The sequence below is a fragment of the Poecile atricapillus genome, chromosome 2 (genome assembly GCF_030490865.1).
Source record: "Poecile atricapillus isolate bPoeAtr1 chromosome 2, bPoeAtr1.hap1, whole genome shotgun sequence".
Lineage (NCBI taxonomy): Eukaryota > Metazoa > Chordata > Aves > Passeriformes > Paridae > Poecile > Poecile atricapillus.
In genome coordinates, this window is record NC_081250.1 from 71,184,046 (window position 1) to 71,200,121 (window position 16,076).

The 16,076-nt window shown below is 38.4% G+C and overlaps 1 protein-coding gene across 6 annotated transcripts in view; it reads left to right on the forward strand.

Annotated features, from left to right (window-relative positions):
• The window catches only part of DROSHA (drosha ribonuclease III), a 74,492-nt gene extending 63,802 nt beyond the window's left edge, over nt 1-10,690 (forward strand). For all 6 annotated transcript variants that reach the window (XM_058831419.1, XM_058831420.1, XM_058831423.1 and 3 more), the window contains 5 exons: nt 667-749; nt 862-965; nt 2,964-3,056; nt 3,854-3,900; nt 6,844-10,690. In XM_058831419.1, coding sequence (XP_058687402.1) covers nt 667-749; nt 862-965; nt 2,964-3,056; nt 3,854-3,900; nt 6,844-6,974 — 458 coding nt within the window. In that variant the 3' untranslated portion in view covers nt 6,975-10,690. The remainder of the gene's footprint in view (nt 1-666; nt 750-861; nt 966-2,963; nt 3,057-3,853; nt 3,901-6,843) is intronic.
• Nucleotides 10,691-16,076: the final 5,386 nt, after the last annotated feature.

The following is a 16,076-nucleotide window of genomic DNA, read 5'->3' on the forward strand; positions in this document are numbered from 1 at the left end:
CTGTTGGAAGAAAAAAATAGTTCCTTCAGCAGGTGAATATTTCTGTGGTTCATTTGTCTGCATTTGAGGAGGTTTTTAAAATGGTCACTCCACAAGAGGGAAGGCTGCATGAAAAGAAATTATTTTTAGTCGATTTTTGGAAGTTTGTGCTGCCTTCTTTCCCATAAAATAGAAACAGTGATAAATATTCTGCAAAGAAAGTTAATCCCTATCTTGTATATTTTGATGTATTGTGCAAGCCATACAGACCACTTGGCTTTTGCAAAATCCTGTAAACAAATGGAAATAGCACACAAACAGGAGTGATTTATATCTAAATCATTTTATGGTACCCAGTAGTGATTTATTTAGGTATTTAGTGATTATTATGTATTTATTTATTTATTTATTTAGTGATTTATTAGGTATTTATGTAGGTATTCATGGTCTCCTGAATAGGAGCAGTGTTGTTTCTAGCAATTTAAATGACTGGGTGGATTTGGGTAAATCACTTAATCTTTGATTTTTTTTTTTTCCCAAGTATGCAAGATAATATCCTCATCAGATCACTGCTCTGAAGCGTAATTGAATATGGCTTTAAAGTACTCAGAGATACTTGTTTCTAAAAGTGCAAGCCAATAATGCTCTTCTTGGATGTGTGACAGTATCTTTTTCCTCCCTCCACAGCCTTTATTGCTGCCCTGTACATTGATAAAGATTTGGAATATGTTCACACTTTCATGAATGTTTGCTTTTTTCCACGGCTAAAGGTAAGATCAGTCAGTTTCCTACTTTCCTGCCACTGTGTTCAACACATTGTGGCATTTGAAACTCTTAATGCAATCTCTCAATCATAAAAGCATCTTTGTGGACTTCCTACAGGAGTTTATTTTAAATCAAGATTGGAATGATCCTAAATCTCAGCTTCAGCAGTGCTGCTTGACTCTCAGGACAGAAGGAAAAGAGCCGGACATTCCTCTTTACAAGTAAGAGCAGGCATCTTATGGATACCAGCTAATTATAAATCTTCCTTGTTTATGGAGCAAGATGTGATCAGTCATTCTACATCTTTCACACAGTTTGTTTTTATTGTTGTTATCCAGGCCGTCTAGTCTCTCTTTGTCTGAAGATGGAAAATACTATTTTCTAAGGTTTAGGTGTTTTAAGCCATTACGAGGAAGAGTTATTAAGCATTTTACCTTTACAGTTGTAGGGGAAAAATACTGTTTTTATTTTGGAGTGGAGTATTTTTTGGTCATAATTCTGTATTTGTCTTTCTTTTAATGTAAGTAATGGCAGTATTAAATGAAAAGAGTTAAACAAATGGCTGTTTTGTTATGAAGTCAAGCTATCTCCATTCTGTTCTCAGTAACAGATGAAGTTTCTTATATTATTATGCAAACATAATAATGCCTTATGTTATATCTCATGATTATAGGCACTGTTTCTCATCCACAGGCAGGCATTGAAGGGCAGCACAAGTTTTGGACATTTTTGCTGTGCTGTTCAGCTCACAAATGTTCCCATGTTCAGTGATAAAGGGCTCGAGGCAGTGAACCTCTTAACTTGTACACTTCAGTTAGATACCTGAAGCTGGATAGGACAGATCTCCCTTTTCACTTCCAGTTGCTAAATAGTGTAATAGCTGCTTCGAAAAGATAATAAATAACAATCCTTAGCCTGTATATTGCATCCATATCCATTAAAGTAATGTAGGAAAGGGAGCAGTGTTAGCCCAAAAGAAGAGGTAAAGACTATGAAAATTCAAAATTGTATTGTTTGGATTATTATATCAAAAATATACAAGAATTACAGTGTAAGTGCATTTGTCACAGGTACTGAAATAAGGTTTCCAATGCAATGTAGCAGTTCAGTGACAGTGACACACGCTGCACTTCAGAAATGCCATCCCCCTAACACTGCAGCCACTGCTCTGCAGGTCTGACTCTTCTGTTTCTCTGTGTGAGGGTTCAGGGCTTTGTCTTGAAGTGAGCGGGATGAATTCAATAAAAAACAATTTCCCATTTTTGTAAAAACCACTTAGTATCAAGTACCAAATGTTAGGTTTGTTTTGCTGTGATGATAAATTGATTTTTATAGTACAGCTCAGACCTAGTAATATGTTGTTATCTTCCTATTATCTTGTTAAATTCCTTTTCTTGGGGTTATCTCTTTCACTGCAGTCAGTACTTTTGCTTTGAAATTTAGGGTAGGTTTTATTTGCTCTTGTCACAGTGCACAGAGAGATAGAGTACTTTAGTTAGATACTTTAAAAATTGATGTGAAATTCGTGCTCCCTCTAAAAAGAAACAAGGTAGCGGACAGAACTTGATCTGAAAGTGAGGAGAGATTTGGGACAGGAGTAAGAAACTGAAAAAGAAGCAATTCATTGCACATCCAGGGAATTACCTTTTCCCTTTTAGATGGTTGTTGATGTATGTCCTAGACTTTAGGTCAAATGGAAAGTTTGCTTTGTGACAAACTAACTTTTCAAAGCTGATGGAAAATTTCTTTGTACTTTGATAATTCAGTGTAGAGAGCTACCATGTCTAATACAATGTCCTTACAAAACCTTGCTACCTGCAGAGCTCTCAGGGACTAAACTTCTAGTCCACACATAATTGTATGGGTGTGTTTATTTGCAGTTGCACAGCTGTGCATAATTTATTACTTTATTACAAATGTTTTTGCAGTGTTTGAACACTTCATGGTATAGTCTGCATTTTGCTTATAGGTTAAATAAAGTTTTAATTTTCATGTGATGCTCCTGAGTAAGCCTGGAGTAATAAATGTGATTCATATAAATAATGTTCTTGTAATCTCTGGGTTAATATGATCTATATAGACATCCTTCAGCTCTTGCTCTACATTTTGCATTAATTGCACTATATGTATTGACCAGACTGAAAGCTTGGAGAGCTATGTGCACAAACAGATTCTGTGTTTTAATACTCCCTGCTTGAATAAAATATTTCTTCTTTCAGGACCTTGCAGACAGTGGGACCTTCTCATGCCAGGACGTACACAGTAGCTGTTTACTTCAAAGGGGAAAGAATAGGATGTGGTAAAGGTCCAAGGTACAGTAAAAAATTAATCACATGGTGTTAGAGTGTGGTGGTGTCCAAAATGACAAGTCATGGAGACAACCATTGTCTGGTCTGCCTTGGAAAAGAAAGCTGTAGAGCTGTCTTCAAACTACTCTGCTTCAGGAATTCCTGAAGGGTTCTATGCTGGTATAACTTTGGATCTTAAGCTTTTTTTGGTGAAGTTGCCTTCAGGGTGGCTATCTATAATGTTAACTATATTTGTAACTCTCAGACTAGAAACTGCAGAACAGCTTCCAGAAAACAGTGTCTCTACTTTGGTATTTGCTAGTGGATTTCTATGCATCTTACACTGGAAAGTTAAGAGTGCTACACTATTACATTTTTTTTTTTTTCTGGGGTTACTGCTTCTAGTCATTTTGGAATGGTTCTAAGGGCTCAAAGACTTCAACCATGAGCCCCAAATACCTCATTTTATGCTACTAAATCTGGTGGTGGTCATAAAAATATCATTGCTTTTTTTAACATTCATGCATCTGTGATTTAGTTTCTTCTTTCTCTCAAGTGAAAGCAAATGCTTTAGTGAAGAATGGACTGGAAGTATTTTGTTATTATTGATCGAAGTTAAGTATTCTACTAGATCTGTAATACTATTGCTCACATGTTTATGGGAAGATGGGATATATATTACACTCTAGCTAATTACTAGCTGCTAGTTATCCAAAAAGTTTCATTACAAAAGAGTAACTAGTGCTTCACTTTGTCAGGAACTTTAATTTATTCTGTACAGCTTAGATCTCACGTAACATGTTTTTGTTTGGCTTTCACAGTATTCAGCAAGCAGAAATGGGAGCTGCAATGGACGCACTTGAAAAATGTAAGATATTTGGGCAACAGAGAATTCATAGTTTATTTCCTCGTTCTTTAGTGAGACAATGTGTGGATTTTGTGAGGGATAAGTTTTGAACAGAGCACATATGCTAAGTGCCGTCATCTTCTAAGCAGCAGGTTTTCCTCTTAGTACTTTCAAGACAGTTTTGTAGCAGTTGAAGTTAATATGATTCCAACAGGTATTTGTTAATGGGAGCTGCTCAGCTGCAGAGGATGCCACTTCAAGGGAACCCTGTGCAGTACAGTTTCATTGAGGTTTCTGTGCTTATCATGCAGTGGGATAAGACTGCGTAGTCTCTGATGATCAGGTTGTCTCACCCTTTAATTCAGGGGAGGAGGAAAGAGCGACCTTAGAAAATAAAGTTTGATCTCAGATTATCAGTCAGCAGGTTAAAATCTAAGAGGCATATCCCCCTCAATTTAAATCAGTATTTATTTGTCAAGAAGGGCTAATATGAGATGCAGATCCAGGGCTCTGTGTATACATCTCTCTGAATTTCATGCTGCATAGCCAGCATGGGAGCAGCCTTCATTGAAATGTAGTCTCAGATATGAATGAGTGTGGGCAAGCTTCTTACATGAAATAACTTTGGTCAGTTGGCTTAAAGTGCCAGTGGGTGACCTGTAAGCAAATAGACTACAAGCATTTTGTGCAGCAGAAATTCTCTATTGAGAAGAACATGGGAAGTCCATTTTTAGCATTTCATTCAAAGGAAACGTACAGTTCCTCAGATATCAAAGGTTTTTATTCTGTTACCTCTGCATCTGGAAATTCAAGAGCTTAAAAATTTCAGAAGGCAATGAATCTGTAGTTCAGATATGTTTTTCTATGCAGCTGCTAAGCATATACTTCTCACCACCAGTAAATTTGACAAGTAGGAAAATGTAACTTCCTTTCTCTGCTGAGTGTCTGGAAGATGTTACTGAAGTTTTCTTTGAGTGAATTTTCTTGTGACAGTATCACCACTCAAGAGAGCTGTGAGTTTCATGGCCTATCAATCCAAGGACTTCATAGCTCTCTTCTGACATATATATTTGTTTAAATACCATAGAACTCTAGAGGTCTGTGCTCCTGCTGCCCTTCAGTTCAAAACAGAGCCAACTTTCAAGTTAGCTTCTCTGTGCCTTGCCAGTCAAGTCGTAATTGTCTTTCGGGATGGAGGTTACACAACCCTTAAGGGTCCCTATTCTATTTTGTATATGGTTGTGCAGTGGAGTCGTTTGGTTTGGTTTATTTGTTGGATTTTTTAATGCATAAGTAGTTAACTTCTAGTGAAAGTAGTTTTCATATACCTATTTATATGATAGTCATGATGAATTGATTATGTGAGTTTCCTTCTTGCCATCCTAAACATATTAGAACAGGTTGCTACCGAGCTGAGTTCTTAAAGAATCATGTTACAGGCACAGTGCTGAAAATCTGATTTTCATTTTATGGGGCACATGAGCAACAAAATCTCCCAGAACTCCATTAAACAAAGCACTAGTGTTTTTAAAGAAAACAGCGATTTAAAACCAATTTTGTTTAGATTGCTTTCTGGTTTAAATAAATATACTCTCCTATGCCCAAGTTGTAAATAACTGATGAATAAACCTTTTATTCCTATAGTATATATAATAAAGGGCACAAATTTCACTGGCCAATAAAACAAAGCAGTAGAAAGTTATTCTCTCGTACCACAAACTCCTGCAGTTTATGTGGCTTCTGCACCATATTCTCTAGCTGAGAATCTGTGCTGCCTGGGACCCAGAAAAAGGAGGAAAAAGCTTGATGCCAAGGTACTCCTCCCTGAGAAGCTTCAGCTGAATTCTCTCTCAGTAGCCTCAGAGAGAGAGAGAGATCAGTCTGTTGCTGAGACATCTACCAAATTTGTTCATGGCTTTAAAGGTCAGTGTAGTGACCTTTTGCATTCATCTCAGACTGGTTAGGTAGCCAGTGCTGATCCCAGACGTCTGTGTGATGCCAGTAGGATTTACCACCACCTGCAGCCTGTCACATACTCCCCTTTGCTTTCTGACTGGCTGGAGGGTGCAGGTCTCCCCAGCACAGATACACATGAATGTCAGCACCCTGGTCATGCAGAAAACATCACGTTCTGTGAGCAATGCTCTAAAGTGAGAGCAATTCCGTTCAATTATATAAGCTGTTTTTACGGTCTCAGTTCGAATGTGTACCTACCCATCAGCCAATGGACAAATGCCTGAAAGCAGAAGCATCCATCTCCCCAGCTATTTCTCCATCACCTCAGCCTTGTCCAGTCTGTTTTAGGCAGTCTTCACTCATCCATGCTCTTAGACTGCGCTAAGGCTGTCTTCTGGTACATAGCCAAGCATTAACTTTTTCAGGAACAGACTTAAATGCATTCCATCTTGCTACACTATTACTTTCCCATTAGGATCCCTGCCATAGTGTGTGCCATATAGTTGATTCTGCATGGTCTAAAACAATAATAAAAATAATGGAAACATCTGTACAATGCTTGAAACCAGTGGCTCATACTTTCTGGAGTGAGAACAAGACAAAAAACCCTGACAGCATTGACAGTTGTTTCACATTCATTTTTCAGTATTGACTACCTGTTGCTAAGGGAACAGAATGTAAAATCCAGACAATACCTGGCCATGTTGCTATACCAGGATTTTATATTTTATTTCTGTGAGTGTATTAGATTTGACAATGCTTTGTAGCAGGAGAAACAGATGTAAAGAAATCATAAAGAAGTGAAAGTCTTTTCAAGACACAGTCCTGGTTTACTATGTATTATAAGAAATATAAGTAAAATATAAATAAATAAGAAATAAATGAGTAAAAATGGGAACAACGTTGTTCCCCCAATCTCTAATAACATCAAAGTTTAAAACAAAACAAGCTGAGGCTTTCTCTGTTACCAGTTTGTTTATTAATGTAAAATATTTCTCCTTGTGTCAGATAACTTTCCCCAGATGGCCCATCAGAAACGGTTCATTGAACGGAAGTACAGACAAGAGTTGAAAGAATTGAGGTGGGAAAGAGAGCATCAAGAGAGAGAGTCAGAGGAGACTGAAGAAGCAAGGAAATAAAAGGAGGGCACAGAAGCAGTGGCATATTTACTTACTTAATAACTCTGACTGTTGCCTATGGAGACCTAACCTAGTTTCTTGCAGATGATGAATGAAGAGTGCCTGTTGATATCAAAAAGAAAATTGTAATCTCTTCCTTTAAAAGTGTGTGCAAATATATTATTTCTTTAGTTTGGCTTTAAGTTTGGCTTTTTAATAAGATTTGGGTTTAAACCCTTTTAATTTTTATGAAAAGTTGTTGATTATTTTTATTATTTTTACTGTCTTGTATGAAGTAATAAAGTCTTAATTCCAAATGCTAATAGGAGGAAAAGCTGTTTTAACAATTGTCTCTTATGTCTGAGTGCTGTGTTATCAGTGACCAGCAAAGTTATTGCATGAACTGTGCTGTGGAGGAGGAAAGTATTATGAGAAACTGATTCAGCTGAGCACTTAAGCATGTACCTAACTTAAGTTTTGCAGCAGCTAAATGTACTTATTTCTTGAGTCTGCTAAACCAGAGCTTTAAAGTTTAGGCCCTTTTTACAGAAAATGGTACAGAAATTAAAAGGAGATACTCAGTTTTGCTTTGAACACTGGATAACACATCTGAAATGTGACACAGATGTGTGTGGAAATTTGAGGAATTTTGTTTCTAAATCACTGTTTTAAGACTTGAAGGAGAAGATAATTATGAAACAAGAGAATGGCAGTTTTTGTAGAGAATGTACATGTAGTTTACATTAACAAGTTTAGTTTCTTCTTCAGCTTCTTGTTCTATCATGCTGGTGTCTGCTTTAATGTATTTCTTTGACAAGAAGATGCCAGTGTTGCCATTACTGTGAAATGGTGTTTTAGAAACTCTGTATGGGTGCTGTTACAGAGAGGTTCATTGAAAAGAGTTTTTGTCAAAAGAAGGGCAGAATTTGTTCCCAAAGTGTAGTTCAAAGGTGGCATGCAGTTTTAAGTCACCAGTTTCCTTGGCTTTTTTGGTGTCTATGGCATCTGTTAGACGGATGTTTCTTCTATAAAAGCTCTGAACAGCACCAGAAATGGAAAATCCACTGTGTCTGTTGGCATTTTTTCCTACTGGTTACCAGCATTGTTCGTTCCTTTAATTTTGCTGCTTCGAGCCATTCATTTCCATTAAGCTGGCTCTCGGTTAATACACCCCTTGGTAGGTAGTATTTTTTATCTGTCTTTTCTGATGAGAGAAACAAATTATTTTCCCTTATTTTCCTTAGCTGCGTGTTTTCTTCCTGAAAGAGAAAAGATGCTTTTTGGCCAGTCCTTTATGCATTTTCTGATGTCCCACAGTTGTATGTGTTAAAGTATGGGGCAACATGGATGCACAAGTCCTGCCCAAGGAATTCATAGCAACTCATGGAAGGAAACTTCTGCTCAACAGCCACACTGCCCTGAGCAGCTTCTTCAGTGATTGTCTGAAGCACCTCTCTGTAGGTGTGGGATGGACATTAGGAAAATTCATTCAGAATCCACTTTATTGCAGGTGCTAAAGCAGACACCAAATGAAGGTGAAAAATTCAGACTACACAAATGTCTTCCCAAAGTTTCACTTCTGAGCTAATCAATATGTGTATTTTCAGAAGCATACTTTTCTACACTTGCAATGTGAGATGCACTTAATAAGGGGGGGGAGATGGGGGTTACACTTGAGCCCACAATGCTACCTCATTTCTTCCAGCCTCTATGATTTGCCTTTTCCTAATGGATTGATGCTTAAAATCCATTTCAGAGGATGATAGAAAAGAAAAAAACACATTCTGTAATTTAGAGAGTGATAATAAATCATTAAAACATAACAGAGGGAATAAAAACAAAGTAAAGGCAGGGAGCTGCTCTCTGCTGAGTGCTGCTGCCATTTGACTTTTGAGAAGTGGTTGTAACTTCTTATAGCTTCAGTCAGCAAATAAAAAGCTGAAATGCTTCTCAAGAGTAGGAAGCTTGAAGAGTACCAGCAAGTCCACTGTACACAAGTATTTTGTATTTCAAATTCTTTGTATAATTGCTCATCTGCTTCTAGCAGTAAGATGAAATGGTGCTGTGCTAGAGGGTCAAGTGTAATTGTATAAACCATTATTTTATTTTTCCTCAACTGTGACCAGTTTTGTATGTTTAACAAATAGAAAATTACTTCATTTTCAGGTATATGATTGCTTAGCAAATTTCAACGTATTTGACATCATCAAAGTACTCCAGTGGAATTGTTAGTTCATAGTTTAACATCGCTTTCATTGTTCCTATATGCAATTTCACATTTGAGCTGTAAGAGGATTGTAGTCTTATAAACATTTTCATTAAAATAGATTGAATTTATCTGATAGGCTATTTGGGGGCGGCGGGGAGGAACCCAGAACTGTTCTTTTTTTCTTACTTGACCCAGAAATTGCTTGGAAAAAACCAAACTTTTAAAATAATTCCTACATTCCAGTTACTGCAGTTAATTAGTTTTAGGCTTTCCTTAATAAAATGTAGATGATAACTGTATTTTTACAAGTGGGCTATTTTCCCTTTTTTTGCTGCATAAGCGTCAGCTAGGAAGATTGCCTGAAGTAATTTTGTTTTCCTTGTCTTCAGAACAAAATACAAAAGGTAAAAAAAATCCTGTTTCATTTATTCAAACCACAGTGTCTTTCTGTACATGGGCTGTCTAAAAGCAGTGGTTGTGAATGTTCCTGTTAATTTCAGGAGTTGTGTAGAATGTGAAATGTGAGCACAGTCCTTTATAACAGACACCAAGGAGAGAGGGGAAGCCTCTTCAAGTTGCCTTGGTAAAAATTATCGTTGCACTCATGCTAATCAGTGGAACAGCTGTAGCTTATAGCTAGGCAGCTTGTGCTGCTCTTTTGTAGGTGTCTCTGGTTTACTGATGAAGTCAGTCCTGGGCTTAGTTCAGAGCCTGATCTGTTCTCTGAGCTGGAGGTTCTCTTGCAAGATCCATTGACTTGAGTTGGGTACAAGTAGATGAACAGAGAACAAGACAGATCTGTGTGACTCCAACACATCCTGTGAATATTTTTTATGTGAATATGTACAGAACATTGAATAGAACTGTAGCTGTTTTGATTGGGGATTTTAACTGAATTTACATGAAATTCATGATGTTATTTGTAGACCCTAAGTTTGCTTTGTAAGATTTCAGTTTCTGGAGGATTATTTAACAGCAGTACTAAGAGACCTTGGTCTCTAAGATTGTTGTAAACATCGTTGCTAATAAAGTTTCCCAGAAAAGACTTCAGGCATAGTTGTTACTTGCTAAAACAATTTGGAAAGATCAAAAGGCAAATCCTGATCATCTGTCTCCCTACTTCAAAGGCTCTGATTATAAGGGCTACATATTTAAATGAAACAAGTGTTTCACTTCTAAAAAGTTTCTTTTTGGTGGAAGTTTGTAAAGCCCTGTAAGAGCTCAGGGAGTTGCTCATCTGCATTATTTACCACTGCATTGCCTTTGATGAGGATGGTATTGCAACAGAAATTTCTATGACCTGGACGTCCACCCTGCTTCTCCTCCTTCCTACCCACTCCCACATTTCATATTCACATTCTTTCTGGGGCCCTAAGATTAAACCGGCTGCATGCTCCAGCTGTGCACATTTCTCTATCCATGAGGGAGCAGGCTTACTTTAGCGGCCCTTTTCTTCACCTGCCTGCCACAGGTGACAAAGGGAGCACCAACTTGCACCCAGAGTCTTGCTAACTAAGTCTATTTCCCTTTGCCTAAATCCTCACTGCATTCCTCAAAAGGATTTCAAAGCCTTTCATGAATAAGGGTATAAGTGATTTGCCTGTGACTTAAAATACAATTTTACCTGAATTGTGTCAGTCGTGTTTTTGTTGCTCTTCACAGCACTTTTGTGGAGGGACTATTTATTCTGTTACTAAGAGATGCAAAGGATGAAATTGTCACTGGGGGCCAGGGCTCAGAATGTCTTTGGAAGGGCAATGATGTCTCATCCAGTGGATACATTAGTTTGTGGCTTTAGAATCATCCTCACAAGCCTGCTATGGTTCTCTTGCCATGCCTCAGAGGGTCTTCCAGGGAGAAAAAAAGAACTTGGCTGGTCAGGCTGAGCACTGACACCCTCATCGCCTTTTCCTGTGGAGACCTGGAAGACAAATTATTAAGAAGACTGGGGACTCTACTATAAGAAAGCAGAACCCAGTGTGTTGCTTGTACACCTCTTTAGAAAAAATAAATAAATAAATAAATAAATACAACCTTCCACTTAGAGCAGACATTTCAAAAGTAATCCATTAGCAAAGGACAGGCTCTTGAGCTGACAAATTGTGAACTTTCACTGGTGGCAGAAGCAGCTCATACATCAGTGGTCCAGAAGTGATGAAGCAGTGATGGGTAAGTGTTTGTCACTGGAGGTAGCTTGTTACTTATTTAAAGATGGGGATGGTGGTCAGGGGAACCCGTGGGACCCCACTGATGCAAACTCAGCCAACATTTCTAAAAAAAAATAAAGTTACTTCTTTCTAAAAAAAAAAATAAAGTTACTTCCCTGCAGGTTTCCTCCTTCAGTCATTTACTCTGTCAGAACTGTTCTGACATGGTGACCAGTTTTTGCTGCCAACTAGAATTACAATTCAAATATTGCAGCTGTTTCCAGAGGGATACTTGAACTGACAAACAAAAAGCAGCCATTTCTCAATCCAGCAGCATTTGAAAATGCTAATACTATTCTGTATCGAATTATGAATTTCTTTTTTATATATAAAAAATAAAATTCTGCAAGATAAGAATTTTTAATGATCTCTTTGAATAAATCATCCAAAATTGTGGCTCTTACCTTTTGTTCTTGTGATGGGAAACACTGTCAAATACGTGTGTCTTTATCATTTAGAAAAAATAAATATCATACCATCTGAAGGAGAAAAGAGTCTTTTTTCCCTCATCCTTGATGTTTAAAAATTTCTGTCATTAAATGCTACTGTCTGCTTCCTTCTTCCGAAACCCAAACATTTTAAATATGGGTTCCACCTGTCAGAATGTGTCAGATTTTACAACCAATATCCCATCTTGGTTAATGTCTATACATTAACTATCAAAATCAATCTATATGTTACTGCTTTCTGGTTTTTGAACCAGTCATCCAGAATAGTGTGACACTTCCAACCTTTCATGAGACCTCAAAACTTTGAGAGAATTTAATGGCTTTAGCCCAAAACAGGTTTTCAAGGCTTCCCATTCCCATTGCTCCCATTGTTTTTTTTATTATTATTATTACTTTTTAATGTTTTCATTGTTTATTAGTTCTGATTATGATCTGTAGCAACTCCTACCTTCTATTTCAAGGTTTCCTGACCCTTACTTCTGCTTAGCAGATAGGGCATCCGTTGCTTGCTCACTGAGACTGGAAAATAAATGAACTCTTTGCTCTTGCAAGTCATACCTCAACACTTAAATCAGAAATCAAGTGCCCATAGCAAGAACAAAAAGCCCTGCTGCACATCCGTGGAAATAAAGCACTGAATCTTTCCAGTAAAATTTCAGGGATTCTGTCAGACGTTTTAAGAGAGGCTGTGAATTCTTGAGGCATGCAGTGATGTACTTTTTGCAGCTTATGTTGTGAATTTATGCAATTGGATTAAATTTGGCATCTATTTCAGCTGGAAGCTTATAAATGGACATTTATACGTGTAAGTGAGGAGAGAGGGGTAAGAAAAGGCAGAACAGATGCCTAAAACACTAGAAAAAAGGCTTATTTCAGCATTGACTGCTGAGAAGCAGATTGATTTGGATAGAAAAATGTTAACTACTTTCAAATACAGACTGAAAAATATACGTTTTCATTTTAATGTAAATACAATTCTGTGCCGTGTGCTTGGGATAATGATGGCTTAAAAATGCATTCAGAGTTGAGTTTTATGCAAAGCTAGAAAATAAATCTTATTGGTAAGATTTAGCAAATAGAAGTGAGACAATAAAACTTTAATATCTTGGAGATACAGAAGTGGGGAGTAATCTAGTAAAGCTATGATAGTTTCTAGATTTTAATTGGGAATATTGAATATGTGTGTATGGTGCAAATGCAGTTATGTATGTATATATTTATTTACTTAATGAAACATCTGAAGTTTTCACTTATTGCTGCAAGATACCTTTTTACCAAGGAAAGAAAAATGCTTCTCTGTGTTCTTTTTTTAACAGGTATTTAGATATTGGTTTTATTGAACTAGTGTCCAGAGATCTTCACTACAACTGGTGCTTTTCATGCCAGCTGCTGTGAACACAAAATGACAGGCAGCCCCTGACCCAGAAAGAAACAGAAAGGAAGCAATGACTTACTCAAAGTCACCGAACAGGTCAAGGGTAGAAATGAGAACAAAACCTGAATCTGTCAAGTCCCAGCTGAGATTTGTCCTGTCTTCGTACTGCATGGCTACTTATTTATAGCATTTAGCTTTAGATGTTTTAGTTGGTTTATTTCTGCATTAACATGGGTATTTTAAATTTCATGCACAGCAGCCTAGAATGGGGCTTTACCTAATCTCATTCATACTGAAAGCTTAGAAAAGTAATTTTAAAAAAAGTCCCTGAAAGAAAACTCAAGTCCCTGTATGTTGGGAGCTTCCTTCTCTCCAAAGCCAGCATATTCACAATTGCTGCTGAGCTCCTCCTGTGGCAGCTGGAGCTCGTAGCTCCAAGGCCACTGCTCAGCACCTCAGGACAGCGTGTGACTGGCATCACTCGGGTAGGAAGAAGCAGTGTTGTCACATTGTGCTGGAGCTGAGGTTTGGCCCTGTTATACGCACCAGGAGAAAGCAGGTCTCCCTTCTGGATTCACAGCCTGGTGTTAATGCCTGTGTTTTTTTAAGGCCTGTACCCTCACCAAATCCATTCGAGGTTAGTATGACTCTAAGCACAGGATATATTTCCAGCGTAGTGACAGAAGGAGGTAAGCACACAAACAGCTGTGCTCTCGTCTGTAAAAAGTACTTGGCTTCAAAGTGCCTAAGTTACCTCCTTGGCTCCTTGAAAATTAATTGAGAGATTTTTGTAGATAGGTAGAGGGGGGGCCTGGTAAACATCACAAAAAGAGAGAAGCATCCCCACTTCTTAGTCTTGTGCTGCCATGTGTGCTGGTTGCTGCAGGAGGATTGGCTGGCTCCAGGGCAGCAATGGAAGCTGGAGGAGCAGGCTGGGAGTTGAGTGCCAGTACCAGGGTGGTGGGAACACATTCTGTGCCTTTTCCACTGCTGAGAAGGCAAGCAGAGGAATGAGAATGGGGTTTAGCCTGGCCTTGACTGGCAGAAACTGGTGAGGTGGAAGTGAGAGCTGGCAGTAGAAACAAGCTGTCCACTCTACAAGCTGTTGTTAGCCCCTGACCAAAGCACAGTTTCCTGAAAGTCAGTGAGGAGGAGTAAGGCTAGAGGTCCAGAGGACAATATACGAGCAGAAGGGCTTAGTTCCATCAGCTGCTGCTTCCATACTGTTTGGTAGTGGCCTATCTCATGGATTCCAGGATTCTGAAGGGACTTTTGCCTGGTCCCATTCATGCACCCACTGTAGATGGGCATAAGTGTGCACATGTGTGTATGGAGTGAAACACAGGAGAGCAAGTGTGTGGGTGTGGGTGTGTACAAAGAAGTTTGGGACTGTGCAAGTATGGAAATGAAGGAGGCCCAGAGAGACAGCTGCATGACTCTTTCCCCCCCAGGCAGATCTGTCATTTCTGGCTCTAGGATTGGTTTGTTTATTCTGTTTAATGATGCTGACCTTTGTGTTGGATAAGTTGGCCTGTTGCAAGGCTAGGATTTGTGGCCTTTTGGGACTTCAGTTGTTTGGAAGACTGAGGATATTTTTTACTACATCGGGTCCAAAGAAAATGAATTCTGATGACCCAGCTGCCCTGATAACTCATTTGCCCTTTACCTTTTGACAGACAAAGTGACTTCAGACTTAGTCATATGTTAGAGACTGTCTAAATTTGAAGAACATTCTTGTAATAAATGATGTCTTATGGCAAAGAAAAATTCAAAGTTCTTTTGAAAGTTCCTATTTTTACAATGTATTGCATATGCGTTCTTGGGAAAAACTAATCTTGAATTTGCAGTGTGAGTTTTATAAAGGACTTATCTGAAAAAGTAGAAAAGATGTTTGGATACACTGGGGAAGTATTGCCTCAAAATGTATTGTCTTCCTCAAGAGATCTTATTCCAATGTTACTTTATTGGTCCCTGTATGAACAAGTTTCTTCAGAAATCATACTTGATTTTGGGCCCCCCAATCTGATTCCAGAATCTATTTTAGCTGAACAAAATTCCTCAGGATTAGCATAGAAGTGTTCACACCTGAGATGTTTTACAGCACATCAACAGCTTAATCTCTTTTCCTGTCCTTAGAATTTTAGTGGCCATTGTCCTGCAATCCTTATGCCTAAGATTAATTTTAAACACATGACTCTCTGTCTCTTGAGCTGAGCACATCAGCTGGAAGTGGGAAATCATGTTGTTTTCACTTGCCATCAGCGGTAGTGGCTCTGCAAGCTCTGCTGGCAGCTACAGCTTCACTGTTGGCAGCAGGAGGGTCATTCTGGTCACAACCCAGAGACCCACAGGCTGCCCAGGTGGCCCTTGAGCTCGGTTGACTGTCACATAAATGCAAGAGCCAAAAATCCTGACCTGTTTGCTACCCCCTGGCTCCACTGGTCCTTTTGGGTGGAAAGCAGGGAAGGGGCAAAAGAGAGGTTTTAGTACTTTTCATGGTAAGTTAAGCAGCACTCTTTCTGACTTCTCACAGGAAAGGGATCTGCTGAGTAAGAAAGTGCTAATTTCACAACGTTGTTTTTTGCAGTAGAGCTACGCTGTAAGTACCAAGCCCGAGAGGAACGAAAGCATAGTCAAATTAATGGAAAATAGGTTATGATGATAAATTATTAAAGTGGATAAAATTACTTTGGATTTGGGAGACACTGAAGCTTAAGGGCCATATCCTTTTCTGGTATAAAAAGATTCAGCTTCATTGCTTTCAGGAAAACAGAGGGAACTTACATCATTCAGTTCAGGATCTGACTGTGACTGGCAGCATAAGCAGTCATTTAAAACTCAATGGCATATATTTCATCTACTTTGGGTGACAGTCATAAGGTG